This window comes from Chroicocephalus ridibundus, chromosome 3, assembly GCF_963924245.1.
Source record: "Chroicocephalus ridibundus chromosome 3, bChrRid1.1, whole genome shotgun sequence".
In the NCBI taxonomy this organism is placed as follows: domain Eukaryota; kingdom Metazoa; phylum Chordata; class Aves; order Charadriiformes; family Laridae; genus Chroicocephalus; species Chroicocephalus ridibundus.
In genome coordinates, this window is record NC_086286.1 from 27009330 (window position 1) to 27025853 (window position 16524).

Here is a 16524-nt window from a genome sequence, read left to right on the forward strand (position 1 = left end):
AGAGGTACCATGGGAACCATCAAGTGATTTGGGAACTGTGCTTGTCAGATAGCTTTCGTAACTTTTTAAAGCCTTGTCTTTAACTATCCCAAATACAATGGAAGCTAGACAACTCTACACCACAATAAAATCATATTGCAATAATTTGTTCCAGTTCTACGAATAAAATAAACCGTGCCACCATAACTGCATCAACACCAAAGCTTTTAGCTTTAGTAGTTTAACAACTTGTGTCAAGATTCTTAAATGAATTAAATTTCAATTTAATATCTATCAAGATTTGCACCATATATCTGAAGTTCAAGATAATTGCTTTTCTTCAAATACACTAAGTACCATAAGGATCATAGACGATAACACAGATTCAAAGCAGACAGCAGACGTTTCAATAAAATAACCCTGTCGACAGGCTGTATTTTGAAGGCAGCGGGGGGAAGCCTGAGTTCTATCAGCAGCCTGTCCCTGAATTGCTGCACGTTGTTGGAGAAGGCACTTCAGAAAAACTTGGGATGGAAGGAAACAAAACACAAGAAAGCCTAAGGCAGGGGGAAAAAAAGGAGCAAAGGCATTTAATCCTATATGGAAGAGTGTCAAGACACATACATTAAACCACACCCCAGAAAATGGCCTACACACCATCTGATTGAGGTCATCAAAATGCAATTGCCTCAATTTTATTTTCTAGAGGCTACTCAACAGAACTGTGATTTAGGAAATTCTTTAAATCCACTGTTAACCTTCTCTGAAAGGCTGGTTGTCAGTTGATCTGAGATCCTTGGGAATGTAGTAATGAGATTTTAGGCAGACACAGAAAGCCAATTCTTCATCAGATATGACAGCGGGAAATCCCAAACAGAAAAATTTCCATCCAATACCATAAAAATCATTGTAAATTATGACCCACTATGACTCTTTTTAAGGATATTGATTGCCTCTGGTCATTTCCACAACAGATGGTAAAATGTTTGTAACTGATGAAAACAGTTCATTTGATCCTTGCAATTCATAATACTGAAATTCTCAACAGATGATGTCTACTATTTACAAAAACCTGATCATTACATACAGTAGCAACAATATCAAAGGATAAAAAGTACCAAACAAGTTGACTTGGAAGTTCTTTGTGAACAGAAGTTATTAAATATTAAAACTGCATGATTTTACAGATTTGTCTCTAAAGCTAATGCTTTCAAGTTTATAAGGTCATCAACCCAAGTCTAAGCATGGAATGGAGTTAAAACATTATTTTTTTTCAGGGAGGTCCCAAACAAAATATATATAGGGAAAGAGAGTTCACAATCACAGAACTATCTCACTAGTCTATAACTGGAAAGACAAACACTACCACTGAGTCAGGGGACTACAATGCCATCTTCCCACAGTATACTTACCTCATATGTTTACAGGCATTTTTCCTGGAAGGAAGAGACAGATACTTCTCCTTTCTCAAGAGACCTGTTTACCCAATACCTTCTGTACAAAGCCAGAGAACCTAACGTAATTCTTGCTTCAGTAGCAGGAACCAGAATCTAAGTCCACAAAAACTCCTCTCAACTACTCAAAGTGGAAGTTCAAAAAAAATTACTTTCCCTGCCAATACAATATAAACTCTCTCAAATATTTGCAACAAGTTTCCAATTTTATTTTTTAAATATCTCTAATTAAATATTTCTACTTTTTCCTGAAGAAGCTACCCCCGGAACCTGCAGAAGTCAGAGAAACAACCATAAAGTTTTCCTCTGGCAGCCTCTTAAAGCAGCTCACACCCAGCCCTTTCAAACACTTAAGAGGACAATGATATTATGGAATAAAGTACCGCATCCCTCCTCAGAGTAATTCAAACCTGGTGGCCAATCCTACACTTCCACATAATTCTCTGTCCAAATACAGACAAGGATTGATACATGACAAGGATTGTGCCATAGTTATGCTATATTCCACAGTGTGAAGTTTAGCACTTATTATTGTTAGTCTCTGTTGTCTGGCTACACTTACTGTGCTACATGCAGCTGTACTCAACAGTGGCGGGATCTGCTGGAGCAGAATGGAGCCTTAACACTGACATGAAGAGAGGTGCACATGTACTATGAGACATCAAGTGTTTGGGTTTGTTTGCTTTTTTATTTATTTCTTCACATCAGTAAATTAACAACACTATTACGCAACCTGTTCTTTTCAGAGATATTGTGAAGTCTGGAGAGGGGTTAGTCTGGTAAAATCTGCCCTAGCCTACACAAATCAAGCATAGGGAGTCCTGTTTAACCTAAATTTAAGATTTATTTTTGTACTGGGGACTTCTTGTGTGCATTATTGCTGCAATCTCTTCTAGCATCTGGGTGTCAGTGTTTGTCACAGGCATGGTAAAGCACTGTTAAGAAATGGAGTTTTGATGCAATTGATGTTACAACTGGAGACAGACAGACCATGTTTCTGGGTTCCCAGAAGTCCACATCTTCAGCTTGACAAGCAGCAAAATAGCTGGCTGACAACAAAAAGGAGAGAGGTCTCTCTCCCCTCTACCCCCCTTGCCATTTATTACTCCCTTCCCCTCCTCTGCTCCCAGTCACATCCATCCCTCAACATTGGCTCTGGAACTCGTCAGACTTTTCTGCAAGCTGCTTTAACTCAATAACATGGCCATATTAGTGAGGTTAAACAGCTTCTGGAGGGGCCTGATGTGCATCAGCTCTGGCACAAGATTAGTGGTGGGAGCAGAAACTCCTCTTTCAGCTGTAGTGAGCTGTTAAGTTAGCTCACCGTCTTGTTTGGAACCATATCATCCAACTATTGAGGTATGAGATAACTGAAGAATCCTACCTACACGTTAAGTTCGCTGGTTTTTTGAATAACATATTTTGGTCTTTTTTTTTTTTTTTTTTTTTTTTTTTGGGTTTTTTGGTTGGTGTTTTGTTTATTTGTTTTAAATCACCTTAAGCTCCTTTTTAAAGAAAAATGTAGCCCCTGTATAAAATCTCACAGTATACTTGGCTATACTGGTAGTCTGTAACATTCTCCAGTAATTCCATACAGTCGTAAGAGAAGTTCCCATAATTCCAGCTTTTGGTAGCTCAACAGCTGAACTGAAACTAGCGGGGCTACTCAGTGAGTATTCATGCAGCACCTTGGGTACCCAAGGAATCTCATCATCAGTATCTTTCACAGAAAAAAATTGCCACCCTAAGGAATAAGTATAATTTCTGAATAAACTAGAGTTGTACGTTTCCCCTCCCCGTACCCTCCATTCAGAGATCAACAGCATATATTTTCAAATTACCTGTTACCCCAAAGTCTACATCCTGTTGCTGGAACTCTGGGAGGGGCTGAGTAAGTTCCTCTTCGTGTTTTCAGTAAACACAGCTCTGACTTTCCAGGTCAGATAAGGGAGACAGATAGAACAACATTATGTATCTTAAAAGTTAACCAGCTCCCAAAACAGTAGTAGGTTTGTTCACTAGAGAAGGAGTTTTGCAAGACAACAAAGTAGAATGGTATTCTCAATTATGCTACAAGGAAATTCATACTACACATAGAAGATAACTAAAACAAACACTTGGCACAGAATTAAAGGCACAGAAGCCACATTGGTCAATCCCGTCTAGGACCCATATGCTCATACTGACCACTTAACCTCTTCATTTCAGAAATCAAAAGGACTGCAAAATAGCAGTCGAGATAACGAGCTGAGCTTCTGCTGTGCTTCCACTTATAGGCAAACTATTCTGCAGACAGTGATCAGGCAGGACTTGCACTGAGATCCACATGAACAATACTTCAAAAACACGCTGTGACGCCCTACTTGCTCAACTGTCCCTATAGCACGTGTTTCTCCAACCAGTTGTGCAAAGTCAAATTAAAACTGCCAAAAAAAACCAACCTGCTAAAAATCATACCACCTTCCAAGCAAATCTCCATTTCCTTTTGAAATAGCTAGGACATCACAAATTTTGCTCATTAGAATATTCTGGATTTAAGAGTAGTTCTGTGATACATGCCAGGGAATAAAGGAAAGAAAAATAAGGAAAAAAACCCCAACAAAATACAACAGAAAAAAAGAAATCAAACATTAGAAGTAAAACTAGATGAGGGTAACAATCAACACTGACTTTATTCACACACAGCATTGTGGTTTATGAAGTTAGTTACAAAGTCTAGGCTATAGAGAATTTCAAAGTTGTTTACTGAAAATACCCCTGGAAAGCTACCTTCCATCCAATAACAGATATTGTTTGTTCAGACAGTCTCATCTGCCACTCCACGTGGCCAGCAGTTGACCTTAACAAATCAGTCCAGAAAATCTGAAAAGCCTATGCTGATCTCACAACATCTGTCACAAATTCTGTGCTATGACTCCTTGCAGCGATGGTAAACTGCAAGTGTCTTAGCTAGATTGCTTCTACCATCTTCCAAGCTTTCTTATAATCTCATATAGTTAAGAGTTTCCAGCTACTACCACATTAAATCCCTTGATTTTTAATGAATATTTGAGTCAACCAAGACACTTCAGACAAGTAAGAAAGTACCCTGCTGAAGTGCTTTCATATTAATAGCCCTATTTCCTACTGTCTAATTACAGAAGACAACATGCAGTCAGATGCAAAAAGTAATAGAAACTATTCTCTTGGTCCTCAAAGAGTTAAATAGTGAGACTCTAGTAACCAAGTTTGCCACAAATTACTTCATTCTACCACACTTTCTCAAAAAGGAGATTTAAAGCACCATTGATTCCTTAAACAAACAACCCACTGAACATACCAACCACTGGAAGAGGAACATAAAACACCCTAACAAAATTTAACAAAATGTACAACTTGAACAATACAAAGGTTTCCTCAAGAGCACACCGCCAGTTCAGAATCTAACTGAAATTTAGCTACATGCAACAACAACCAACCACAAAAACTAGGGGGGGTGTAAAAATAATATTGTCCAATGACCTGACACGGTTGAATCAATGCTGCTTTTGAAAGTACTGAGAAGTTGAGCAACTGAGATACTATAGTAAATATAGTATCACTCTAAACAAAAGGCAGAGAAGTTTCACTTACACAGCTGAAGCGTACGTTTTCAAAAAACAATTATGCTACTCCTCTTGTATTTGAACCAAGCTTTCTGCCACCAGTAAGCCAACTATTATGTTCCCCAGTGCATTCATTTATGGTTTTGGCATTCACTGCTACTGTATTCGCTGTCTTCATTTAAAAACCATCAAGCAGTTTTAATGAGTGATCGTATGCCAGGATGGGCCTATCTTTAATATAACCAGAAGCTCTAAGAGTTTCACATTCTCACCTCCATACAAGACATTAACTAAAATAATGGTTTCACTGGCTTGACAATGGTGCAATAGCTCCATTTTAAGTAACAGTGATCTTAAAATAATTTAAAATAGGAACCCTGCCTCTTTAAGGAATATGGTGCTAAATCCTATCACAGAATTAACATGCACAATCAGGTCATTAAACTGGGAAACAGGGGAGTAATTGATTTCTGGAATGGAAAATTGTTTCTTGGAAGCTGCGAACATGGAATAGATGGCAACCTTTAACTCAAAATTGCAAAAGTTGACACAAAGGCCTGAGATTTAAAACTGCTTTCCCAAAACAGAAAATACAATTCATGAATAGCCTTTGCTACACTGAAAGGAAACAAAGGTTTTTGTTATGGTAAGACGTACATGCTTTCAAGAGGTCCTCCTCTCAAGAGGGCAAATAAAGGCTAAGGTAAAGTTCTGGGTATGTACACAGGTCCTCTCTTTAAAGTCTAACTCAGGTTACGTCGTGTTGGCCACAAGCTGAAAGCACCCACAGAGAGGCTGGCACACAACAGCTTGTTACTCCTGGTAACTCACTCATGTGCCAGGGAAATTAACCACGAGGGAGACCCAAGAGACTCTACAGAAACGGAAAGAGACTACAGGCTGTGTTTCTGAGACTGTTGAATCAAAAAAAAAAAAAAAAAAAAAAAAAATCAGGAGCACTATCAGTAGGATGCTGCTTGTTCCTGACACAGGAACGGTTAATTATACTGCTCCCCAAACACCAGGATTTGCTCTTTAAGAAATACTATTTATTGAACTGTTCGATACCATTTTGGATTTTCACATGTAATTTTTAAGATTTAAAACAACGTGTCAGGTTGTGACAAGGTAGACTCAAGGAATTTTTTCACATCTACCCTGCTAAGAATTAAAAGAAGAATAATCTGAACAGCTCTGCTCCCTCTTTTACCCCCCAACAGCTGTAGTGCTCTGTACGTACGTTACCAGGATATAAAGACAGCTGAAAAGCAGGTGACAAAGTTGTGTGCTACAGACTCAGTAAACACTTAAGCTCAATACCCATTATACAATACATACTGTATTAAAAATACTCTCTATTCATACGAACACAAACACTTTGCTTGACCAAAACAATTTGTTTTGCAACTTTTAAGCTTGAAAGGACAGAAGCTGTATTTATCATTTGAATAAGTTCCCTTATTTATTAAGCCAACTGCAAAACTCCTATCTGATTGAAATTACGGTGTGTTATCATTAGTGAGCACTCATAATGCAATATGCCATAAGTGGATCAGGTATGGTATATTCTTTTTTTAAACCCATTAACTTGTACTCTTCCCCAATCATTTCCGCACCTTACCTAAGAGTAAAATTAATTTTGAATAAGATGCTTACTTGCCCCAGTTTGGCATCACACTAGAAAATGCACATCAACATTACAAATCAAGTTTGCTTGTATTTTCACAGAAACTGAAGAAACACTTATGCCACTTCCACATGGCAAAATTAGCACCGACTGCAATATAAAAATACCTTTCATTTGAAACCAAGGGGTAGCTATTAAACACTACTTCACGAAGCACAGAAACTCATTTTGCAGTTAACTTAACACATAGCTATTTTAAATGTGTGAAAGGGATGTATAGCGGAGTAATTTAATAGGAAATCTGTGCCAGAGGAAACATGCAATCGAGCTTTTCAAAAGCCAAGGAAAAACCTCCTCTTCCCTTGAATGCCTATGTAAATCCCGGTGGAAGTTACAGGTATTGGATTAATTCCTTGGATAAATATATACATTATGAATTGGCTAAACCAGTGCTTCTTAACTTTCAAATTTCAGACAAAGACGACAATGAGATGCTTTATAATGATAAGTGTTACAGTAGGAAGAGCTAAGATTAGATTAGACTGGAAAGACAGGTGAAATCCTGGTTCTGCTGTATTCAGTGACCTAACTCCCAGTGACCTCAATGGGAGTAGACCATCCAGAGCAGATGAATATTCAAGCACTTGCAGGATCTCATTACCCACTTCACTTAATTTAAGCATTTAGCCTCATAAATAAAAAGGTTGAGCTATGTTTTTTCATTAATTTTACCCATACTTAAACAGTTATGTTCTATCAAAATCTGTAAACATCAAGTGTTCAGTAATGAGTGATGCTACAATTGAGTATATTCCCATTTGACAAAATCTCTTGGCTATTTTTAAATTCAGTTTACAGCATTTTGATGTACTGAGTTTATTTTACTCCTGCTTCCTACTCTTAAGGGAAAATACACAGAAATATGAACTACCAAACCTTGTCCTTCCTGACTATACTGTGGGACCCAGCCTATGCCTCTCAACGGGGTTCTGACATTTGCATCTTAATTTTTCATCTCAAAATGATGACTGCTTTCCTACAGAACCCAACAATGCTGAAATGCACAAATTTATTTCACATACATAATTCAAAACTCAAGTTCAAGTCTCATCATTTGTTGCCGTTACATACATGCGGAACCAAGATTTACGCTGCTTAACAGGACTTCAGTCTTAACACGTATGACATATTTTAAGCATAGAATTTTTAATTAAAACATCATACACTTTTCAAAACCTTTACCCGATTACACTAAATTGGAACTTTTTTTTAAAACCCATTTTATTGCCCCACACTTTCCCATAGAATTTTACTTGGTAAAAAATAAAATAAAAGCTGTGGTTTTATTATTTGAAGGACCAACCGTCTACAGAAACAAAGTAACCTATTAAATCACCTCCTAAGAGTTCACTTGTTTATGCAGTGATGTCCCTTGCCAATTCTCAAATACAGCAATAGCAGAAATAAAGCTGTTTCCCCTTTTATATTCAGACAAATTGCAGTGACTTTTTATCCCTGCTCTTCTTCAGATCAGTATTCCTGGTCCATGCTATACTGTCCTTCTCTAAACTCACTCAGTCCACCTGCTCTTTCGGTTCTTACGAGAAAACCTGCTGTGCTGCTTTCACCTCTGTTATCCAGAGCTCATCAACTCTCCAAGTGTGTGATGGTCTCAGATATAAACTTTTAATTGGTAATTTGAAAAACTAAACTTGGATAACATATTGAAAGTTTTCCTGTTATGGTAGGGAGTAGCTTTAATGGCTTTAATTGTTAAGGGTTTAAAAATCACTTATTAGAATTAGAACATCTTCCTTCTGCAGCACTATTCTTGAATATACACCTGCAAATATAATTTTTGTTGTTACTCGCACCTTGACTTCCCAGCTCCACAGCAAAATTCACATTTCTCTTCTGAACCCTATCGTATCAATGAAGCTGACAAAAACTACTAATGTCACCAAAGCTTTGCTTGGTAAGATAGTGATAAATGATGGCAAAGAAAGGAAACTTGAGATGAGAATGAGACAGAAATATTTTCCCAATGGTAGCCAGGCAACACAACAGTACAATCTTTTTTTTAAAAAAGTCTATAGCCTTTTCCCTTCACCATATTCATAGCAGCAATACATGCTACTGCTTTAGCAGGCTACAGGCCACCTTCAATTCTGATCAGACTGATGTCTCTTCCTATAGTTTCCATACCCTTAAAATACTAAGGCCTAGTATCCTGCACCTACATTTCACCAGCTTTTCTCAACTTTGCTCCCGTCCCCCCCAAACATATAGTAGCTGGAAGCAGTACTACTAAACACAATGATTGAAAAGTGAATTTCATGCTCTAATCATGGTCATTGCAGTTATGTTCTCCTCATTTTTAAATACTCAAGTAAAGACTCTCATTTGATGAGTCAACTCATCTGCAATCAGTTGCTGATGTACAGAATAAAAACCTTAACTCCATGAAGTTTCAGGAAGATCACGGGACATTCAAAAACCATGGCTGGCTGCAACGAAAAACGATGAAGAAACCAGAAGAGAATATAACAAACATTTCCAGAGAGTTTCAAAGCCAACAAGAGCATTGAAAATCGAAACACTGAGCTTACTACAGCTATTGGAGAGGAGCTAGTTTCTGTGCTCTCTTCCCACTGACACTTCTCCCACCACTTCCATACTGTCCCTTTGCCTGTAACACACTTCTGGCTTCTTGCTTGTAGAAAAATACATTGCAAGTTTTCCATACGCTTAGTTGCCATGCTCAGCACTACTACAGACAAGAAAACCAAAGAAAAGCCATGCATAATAGCTTCACACAGCATAACGAGTGAGAGTAGCATAGGAGATACTGAAGTATCTATACAGAATAGCATAGTAGGTACCAAATCATCAGTCTTGCTACTGAGCTACAACTCCTGAGCACGTCTTAGAATTTGGACCAAATTAGATCAATTTTCACGTGCTAAGCTTCAAAGTACAGCAAACATTAAACCTCAAGACAGTTAACTTTTTTTTTTTTAATATTGACAACATACAATTTATTTTTACTCTGGTCTTAGACGCAGTTTGAACTGTTTTTGCTGAAACTAAGAGAATTAGCCTGAGGAAGAGTTCCAAATAAAACTGTCCATACTTGGCATGGAAAACTTCAGTCCAAACAGTTCAGCAATGCTGTAAGCAGCTGAGAATAAGGTCTTGTGAAGGAAAATTGTAGGCAACCTTAACTATGATGAGCTCTGCCTTTTAAGTCAAAAGTATACTATGAAATAGGCACCTTGTAGGCAACATATTTCATTTGCCATGAACCCAGCAAAACTTAACAGAAACTAGTTCAGTGGCTCTGATAAAAATCAATGATTCAGACATTAAAAAGAAGCTGTCACTGTCAGTCCAGTTTCTACTACAGCATTTTGCCAAGGGAGTCTTAGACAACAGATGTTATTTACTACCTATTCATCTAGTTAGGCTGTGGTTACAACCTTCAAAATCCACACACTGTTATGAGACTGTAAATACAATTTTAGCCTGATAGATTAAAACAGGAGTCAGGACTACAATGGCACAGAAGACAAATTTTATATGCTTCCCAAGGGAAGTATCTTTTTTTGTAAGAACATAACACATATTCCTTCTACGCTTAAACAGAATTTTAATCTGTCTAGAACTGTTGGTATGACACCTTTTCAAAAGCACTGAATGATTTTAAGATAGATAGATATTAAAAAAATAATAATCTGTAGGCTGAAGTAATCTTTTCATCAGATAGCCTGGAGCAATAAGTAACACCATTTGTATTTCCTACAGCAACTAACATTAAATTCAGCACCTACAAAACTAATATCTGACTAAACTAGAAAGCAACGAATATGGAAAAAGAAATCTGATACTAAGCTGGCACACAGAAGATGTGAAAGATTTAAATAGAAAAGTTCATGTGAAGACTGTCAATAGGCTCTATATTTAGGAGTGGCTCTTGATGGAAGTATATTCTAAGACCAAAAATTCAAGTCTAAGAATAAAAAAAGGTCAATTTGTTAAGAATTAAAGACTAAATGTTCCACTCCATAAACTAGGAACAGTCCCTTAATATAGGAAAAAAAAATTAAACAGACCATTTTTCATGGAACTACTCTAGACTATTAAAAAAAAATTCTTAAAGCTTCTTTAGCTATTACAGGTTCTCTATTTCTCAAGATTGTAACTTCACTAAACAGAAGTTTTGACTACTTTATAGTGCACCCTGCTGGGATTATACGTAAGAGTTAAAAACCTAAATTCCTCACAGAACGTCCTCATTCTTCATCTGAAATAAAGATTATCTCTCTTAAGGAAAAACTCGCCCAAGAAGACCGTAATTGCAAGGGCTGTTGAATACAAAATATATAGGATGGGGGACTACAGAAGAGGAAATAACAATGAATCATGAGAGATACCAAAAAAAAAGTGCTAATCTGAGAAAGAAAACTGTCATTTCACTTACAAATATATATTAAGGCTGTAGTAAAAGTAAACCATTCTAAAATTTTTTAAGGACTTTTTCCTTTGGGGAGCAAAGGCAACTTAATATGAGAAGAAAACTGCTCTAAGCTGTTTTTACCTCCATTTATTTTCATCACTCTGAAGCACACACTATATGACCCAAAACATTCAAAGTTTAAGGTTTGAACTGACACTGATAGATTTAATAACATTAAAATTTTATCCCTAAGCAAGCTTATTAGGCCTTCCTGTAAGAATTCCACAAAAGCTTAGGTTGAACACAGCACCTGGTTCTCAGTCAAATCCAAGCTCTCTCTCAAGGGTTTAAGTAAAGAAAACATATTAACACCTATTTTAGACGCCATATTTGAATGTTGAAACTACACACCGGAAGGTATTCTTAAAAATGTCTTATTGCTGTATACTTCACCGCTGTAACTCTCAGCCCCACAGAGATTGTTATAACGACCGTGAGCCTATGGCTGAAAGATTTTTGAACCGCTTTCCAGTTCTTCTGCTGTAAAGGCCAGAGTCCTCTCTGTGAGGAGACAGTTTAATTTGGAAGTGAATAGTAAGAAACTTTTTTTACAGATTTGTTCTCTGAGCATGATATAGGAAATAAGCCTGCGGTAACATGCACTTTCCCAAATGGATATTCACTACTGAGAAGATCACAGAAAGGCATCAGGAAATGTTTATTCATTTCAGCTGCACTTGACATGTTTGGTATACAGGGGGGAAAAAAAGGTACATTTGCTTTACAACCTGACAGATCACATTAACTGTGCTAAATAAAAGGAACGAGTTGTGTTTTCTATTCACCATTTACCACCTGTATTTTTACATGCTTCTTCAACCAAAAATGACAGAAACAAGTATGCATACTTTTACTGTAATGAGTCAGATCAGGTTCCAAGGTCAAGTCGTATCTCTTTTTTCAAAAATGGACGTAACTGCATGTGCTATTGCAGTCTTTTAAAATTACTTGCTATTGAGACAAAATTACCACTTAAGATTTTTAAAAAAAACACTTCCTTTGCCAGATTTCTTTAAACTCACTCTCAGAATCACAAAGTGATAAAATCCTGCTGTTAACCAGCACCTCTTTTTGGCTGCAGAGTTTTCCACATATTTGTATGATGTACACTACAAAGTAACAAAATGAAAAGGAGATGGGGAAAGAAATAAGCAACTTCAACTTCTTATGGGTTTAACAAGCGCTCTTTTTTTCTTTTTCTTTCAAATACAGGCACTGGGTCTTCAGTACTTCTTCTTCAGCTTTTAAATAATACAGTAAAATGGACACTGATGAATAACAAACACATAGGAAAGCCACTAACTTAATTGAAGAATACATTACTAATTCATTTTATGTATCCTGACATCAGTCAGGCTTTGCTAAGCTTTTATCTAAAAATTATAAATAATACCACACACAAAAATAAGCTGAACATTAATGACAACACACAATCCTGCTGCCCCTCCTCTCAATTCCACTCCCCCAACAAAACCTCTGAAGTAAAGAGCACCTACTGTTTGGTACTGTTACATACAGTTTACAGACATATTTCTTCACCTAGCAGCAATACAATATGCAGCCAAATTAAGGAATTTTGGTAGTACAAAGCAGCAGAACAATTAACTCCAAAAATATGTACTTTTAAGATTATCTGTCTACAGGCCTTCAAACAACAAAACTATGAAAGCGTGTTACACAATCTAATCTGGCCATTTCAATAGCAAACGACAGTCCCTAGATAAAAGGAAAAAACACCACACCACTATCTACCCAAGAAGGTACTTTTAAAAGTGGATGGGTAATCTTTATTCTTCTTCTGGAAGATCTCTCCTTCCAGTAAAATAGATGCCTGTCTGACAAACCTATTAGGGACTTTGAGAATACTGTTTATACTTATTTTAGAATATTTTTCTTAAAAGTGATGAAACAAGACAGTAACTATAAAAAAGATAAAATATTTTACAGCAGCATAATACCAAACTGCTTTTTCATCTACAAAACACTACTTTTTTCCCACCACAGGCTTCAAACACCTCAGATTTAACCGTTTATTTGAAGATATCTGCAGAAGTAAAAAAAGTCTAGATAAATTTCATAAGTGTATACTGAGCACCCTTAGGCATCATCATAATGACTGTACTTTCCTTTTTCTGCCCCTCCCTGGGAGAGCTGGCTACTACTCTGTAGATGATACTACACTGGCAGCATCACAACTATTACTGAATTCCATATTGGCTTTAAAGAATAAAGCAAAGCTTCATCTTCCCAGGGTGTATGTTATTAATTCAAGAAGTTTTACAAAATGATATATTTATAGAGAGAGCAAACACTATCTTTCTGGAAGCTTTTTTGGTTTGGGGGGAGCAGGGGAGGTTCAAGAGAGGACAGGAGAGAGGGAGCCTCAAGCAGATGGAGAGAAATCATTCTACGTCCATAGCTACATTCAGGGCAAATCTAACATCACAAACCCAAGGGAGCAAACACGCAGAAAAGTGCTGCCCAAGTTTCTGCTAACTGTCTAGCTGGGATACTATAATGCAGAAAAGTGTATTTTGCCCACAGTTTTATGTTCTGAAGTAGGTTTAGAGGGCAAGTCTGCAAATTTAAATCATAAGCATAAAGACAGATGTGATTTTCCTTTAAGAATTTAAGGCAATTCAAACTACTATAAAACTGTGCATAACTGAAGAAATTCCTCTGACAGTTTATGGCCCTAAATTTGCAAACATCTGAGCTGCTGATACCATGCAAAATTTCTCGGTGTTGTAAGAAAAAAGATGTAAAACCGCACTCACAAAACTATAAAATCTAATCACAGAGAGTTAAAAATTTTAACATTAAAGTCCTAGCTCAAAGAATGTAAACTTGGACATTTTGCCGATTTAAACTGGAATTACTCCCTGCATAAAGTATGTATGCTTAACTGTTTGCTGGATCAGGACTCAAACTTTCTGAAGTCTGCCACCTATGTGCAATATTTACCAAGTGCTTTTACAAGGTCTGAAATGTGGTTTTACAAAAACGATCTCTGAGGAAAATATACTGTCTAAAACAGCATGTGAACAACAGAATCTAAATATTGATTTCAAACAAATTATTCTGGTTATAAATCCCTCAAACCACACTAGCATACCAAGACAGGACACAACTTCACAGAGAGAAGAAAGGCCAAAACAAGCAGCAAGAACATCCCTGCTGTTGTTAAAAGTAACACACAAAGCCGCTGCAACAAACACGCTAAAGAAAAAACCCCTCCCCTTGTTACTCTCCTGCCCAAACTTATTTGCACTTAATAACATTTCAGCCAGTTTTATGGTTCATGTACATCTGCCACTCAAGAGTAGAAAAAAAAAAATTGTTCTGAAATACGACACACATGACTGTAAAAGTCAAACAGAAAAAAAGTACTTAATATCTAGGAATATTTTTAAGTCTGATGTATTTCATTCAAATGCTGCAAATCATCAGAGACTTTTTTCCACCATCACATGAAACAGCTTCAAAAACTTCAAGACTTTAACACTAACTAAAGTATAGTTAATATCCTGGGTCATGGGTACTCTGTCTCCCTTATTTTCCAGGTCCCTGTCAAATACTTTAACAACAAGTTCATATTCTCTGCCTAACAACTATTTTTATAATTTTTAAAAGAAGGAATATACAGAAATTTATTTTGTTGTTCAAAGGTGTGGAAGGTTGCAGTTAACTTTCGTTTCACTTCTGTAATCTAATGAACCGAACGTTTTCAGATTTTTAGCTCCAGTACAAAGGATAAAACCTTGCTATCTATTTTAATGTCAGCAATCTACAATTTTCATTCACTTCCTGATCATTAAAACGGGACAGGCAAAACGTCATTCAAACACCGTCCAAAAGTGATGGGAAGGAACCACTAAGCCAGACGCAAACTCGCTCCGGTAACTCAGGATATTATGCCACAGGCACAGAGTTCCTCTTTGCAAAATCCCCCCGTGGGAGGAGCCACCACTCGCTCCTACGTTTCAGCGCTCAATTCCCTACACTCCTAAACTCAACTTACCGTCTACATTTTTTCGCTGTAAGCCCTCAAAAAAGCACACCTGCCCGCCCGAGACTTACCCCCGGACTACCCAGAAGAGGGTTGGCGACTTAGAGGAGTCGGTGCCCGGGACGGTAAATGGGAACCGACCCGCACGACCTTGTTTATAGGAGCGGGGGAAGCGAGCCCATGCCCACAGAGAATTCCTCCTGCGGGATCCCTACCTGGAAAGCACCGGGAGTGGAGGAGGACGCGGCTAAAGGGCAGAGGGTGCAGGGGAAGGGGACAAGCCAGGGCAGGCGGCGACAGGGCAGGCAAAGCGCTGTCACCAAAGGCAGCCCGGGGCACCTGCAGCCGGGGGGGGGGGGAGAGGGGGGGAATCTGGGGGGTGCGGGAGGAGGAGGAGGGAGGACAGACGAGTACCTTTGAGCTGGGGCAGCGGCGAGAGCTCCACCTGGCTGCCCTGGCTGCGGAACTGCGAGGAGCCCTGCGAGCGCTTCTGCCTCTGAGCCTTGCGCACCGATTTCCGTGTGAAGCCATCCACTTTCTCCGCGGCAGAGATGGCCGCCGACATGGCTGGGCGGTGAGGCGGCGCGGGGGGACGTCGCTCTCCAGAAGCATATATCGAAGCGGGCGGGCAAAAAAGGGGCTTAAAAAAAAAAAAAAAAAAAAAAGGAAAAAAAACCCCAAAAATCAAGTCCTCCCTGTCCTCACACACACACACCGACGGGCAGAGGGGAGAAGGCGGCTGGCGTCCGAGCGGCGGTGCCGGCGCGGGCTGCTGGGCGCCGGGGAGGCTCCTGGATCTGGGCTGCCGCCTCGCTCCTCAGTTCCTGCTTCCCTCGCAGTTTCCTCTCCGACGGGAGCCGGCTGCCGGGGAGGAGCGGAAGGAGGAAAAGGGGGAAAAACAAACAAACCAACCCAACGACAACTTCGCCCGGAGGGGCGGGCAGGCGCCAAACTTTCCCGCGGCGGGGACGGGACACGCACCGGGCTCCCGTTCTCCTCAGGGCAGGCGCGGGCCAGGCTCGGCGGCACCGGTGCCGCCTGGCTCGCTCCGCGTCCCCCCTCAGCCGGGCTCGCCTGCACCAGCCCGCGCCGAGCCCACGATCATCGGCCGGACTCGCCCCCTGGGCCGAGCTCGCCGGGGAGGCGGCTCTTCCACTCCCCGCTCCCCAAGTCGCTGGCTTCCCCACACGCCCCTTCTCCGCCTTCAACCACCGCCGGCTGCTCCCCGCGCCTCCGCCGTCATCCTGCCCCCTCCCGCTCACGACACGACGACCGCTAACGAAGTGTCCCCGCCCGCCGCAGCCCCGGAGCCGGCGGGCGAGCGGCCGCGCAACTTGGCGGAGCCGAGCGGAGTT

General features: G+C 39.4%; 1 protein-coding gene across 1 annotated transcript in view; it reads right to left on the reverse strand.

Moving 5' to 3' along the window:
• PPP2R5A (protein phosphatase 2 regulatory subunit B'alpha) overlaps positions 1–15738 on the reverse strand; it is a 46961-nt gene extending 31223 nt beyond the window's left edge. Inside the window, exon 1 of the mRNA XM_063328497.1 lies at positions 15584–15738. Within this exon, the coding sequence (XP_063184567.1) occupies positions 15584–15734 (151 nt within the window). The 5' untranslated portion in view covers positions 15735–15738. The remainder of the gene's footprint in view (positions 1–15583) is intronic.
• Positions 15739–16524: the final 786 nt, after the last annotated feature.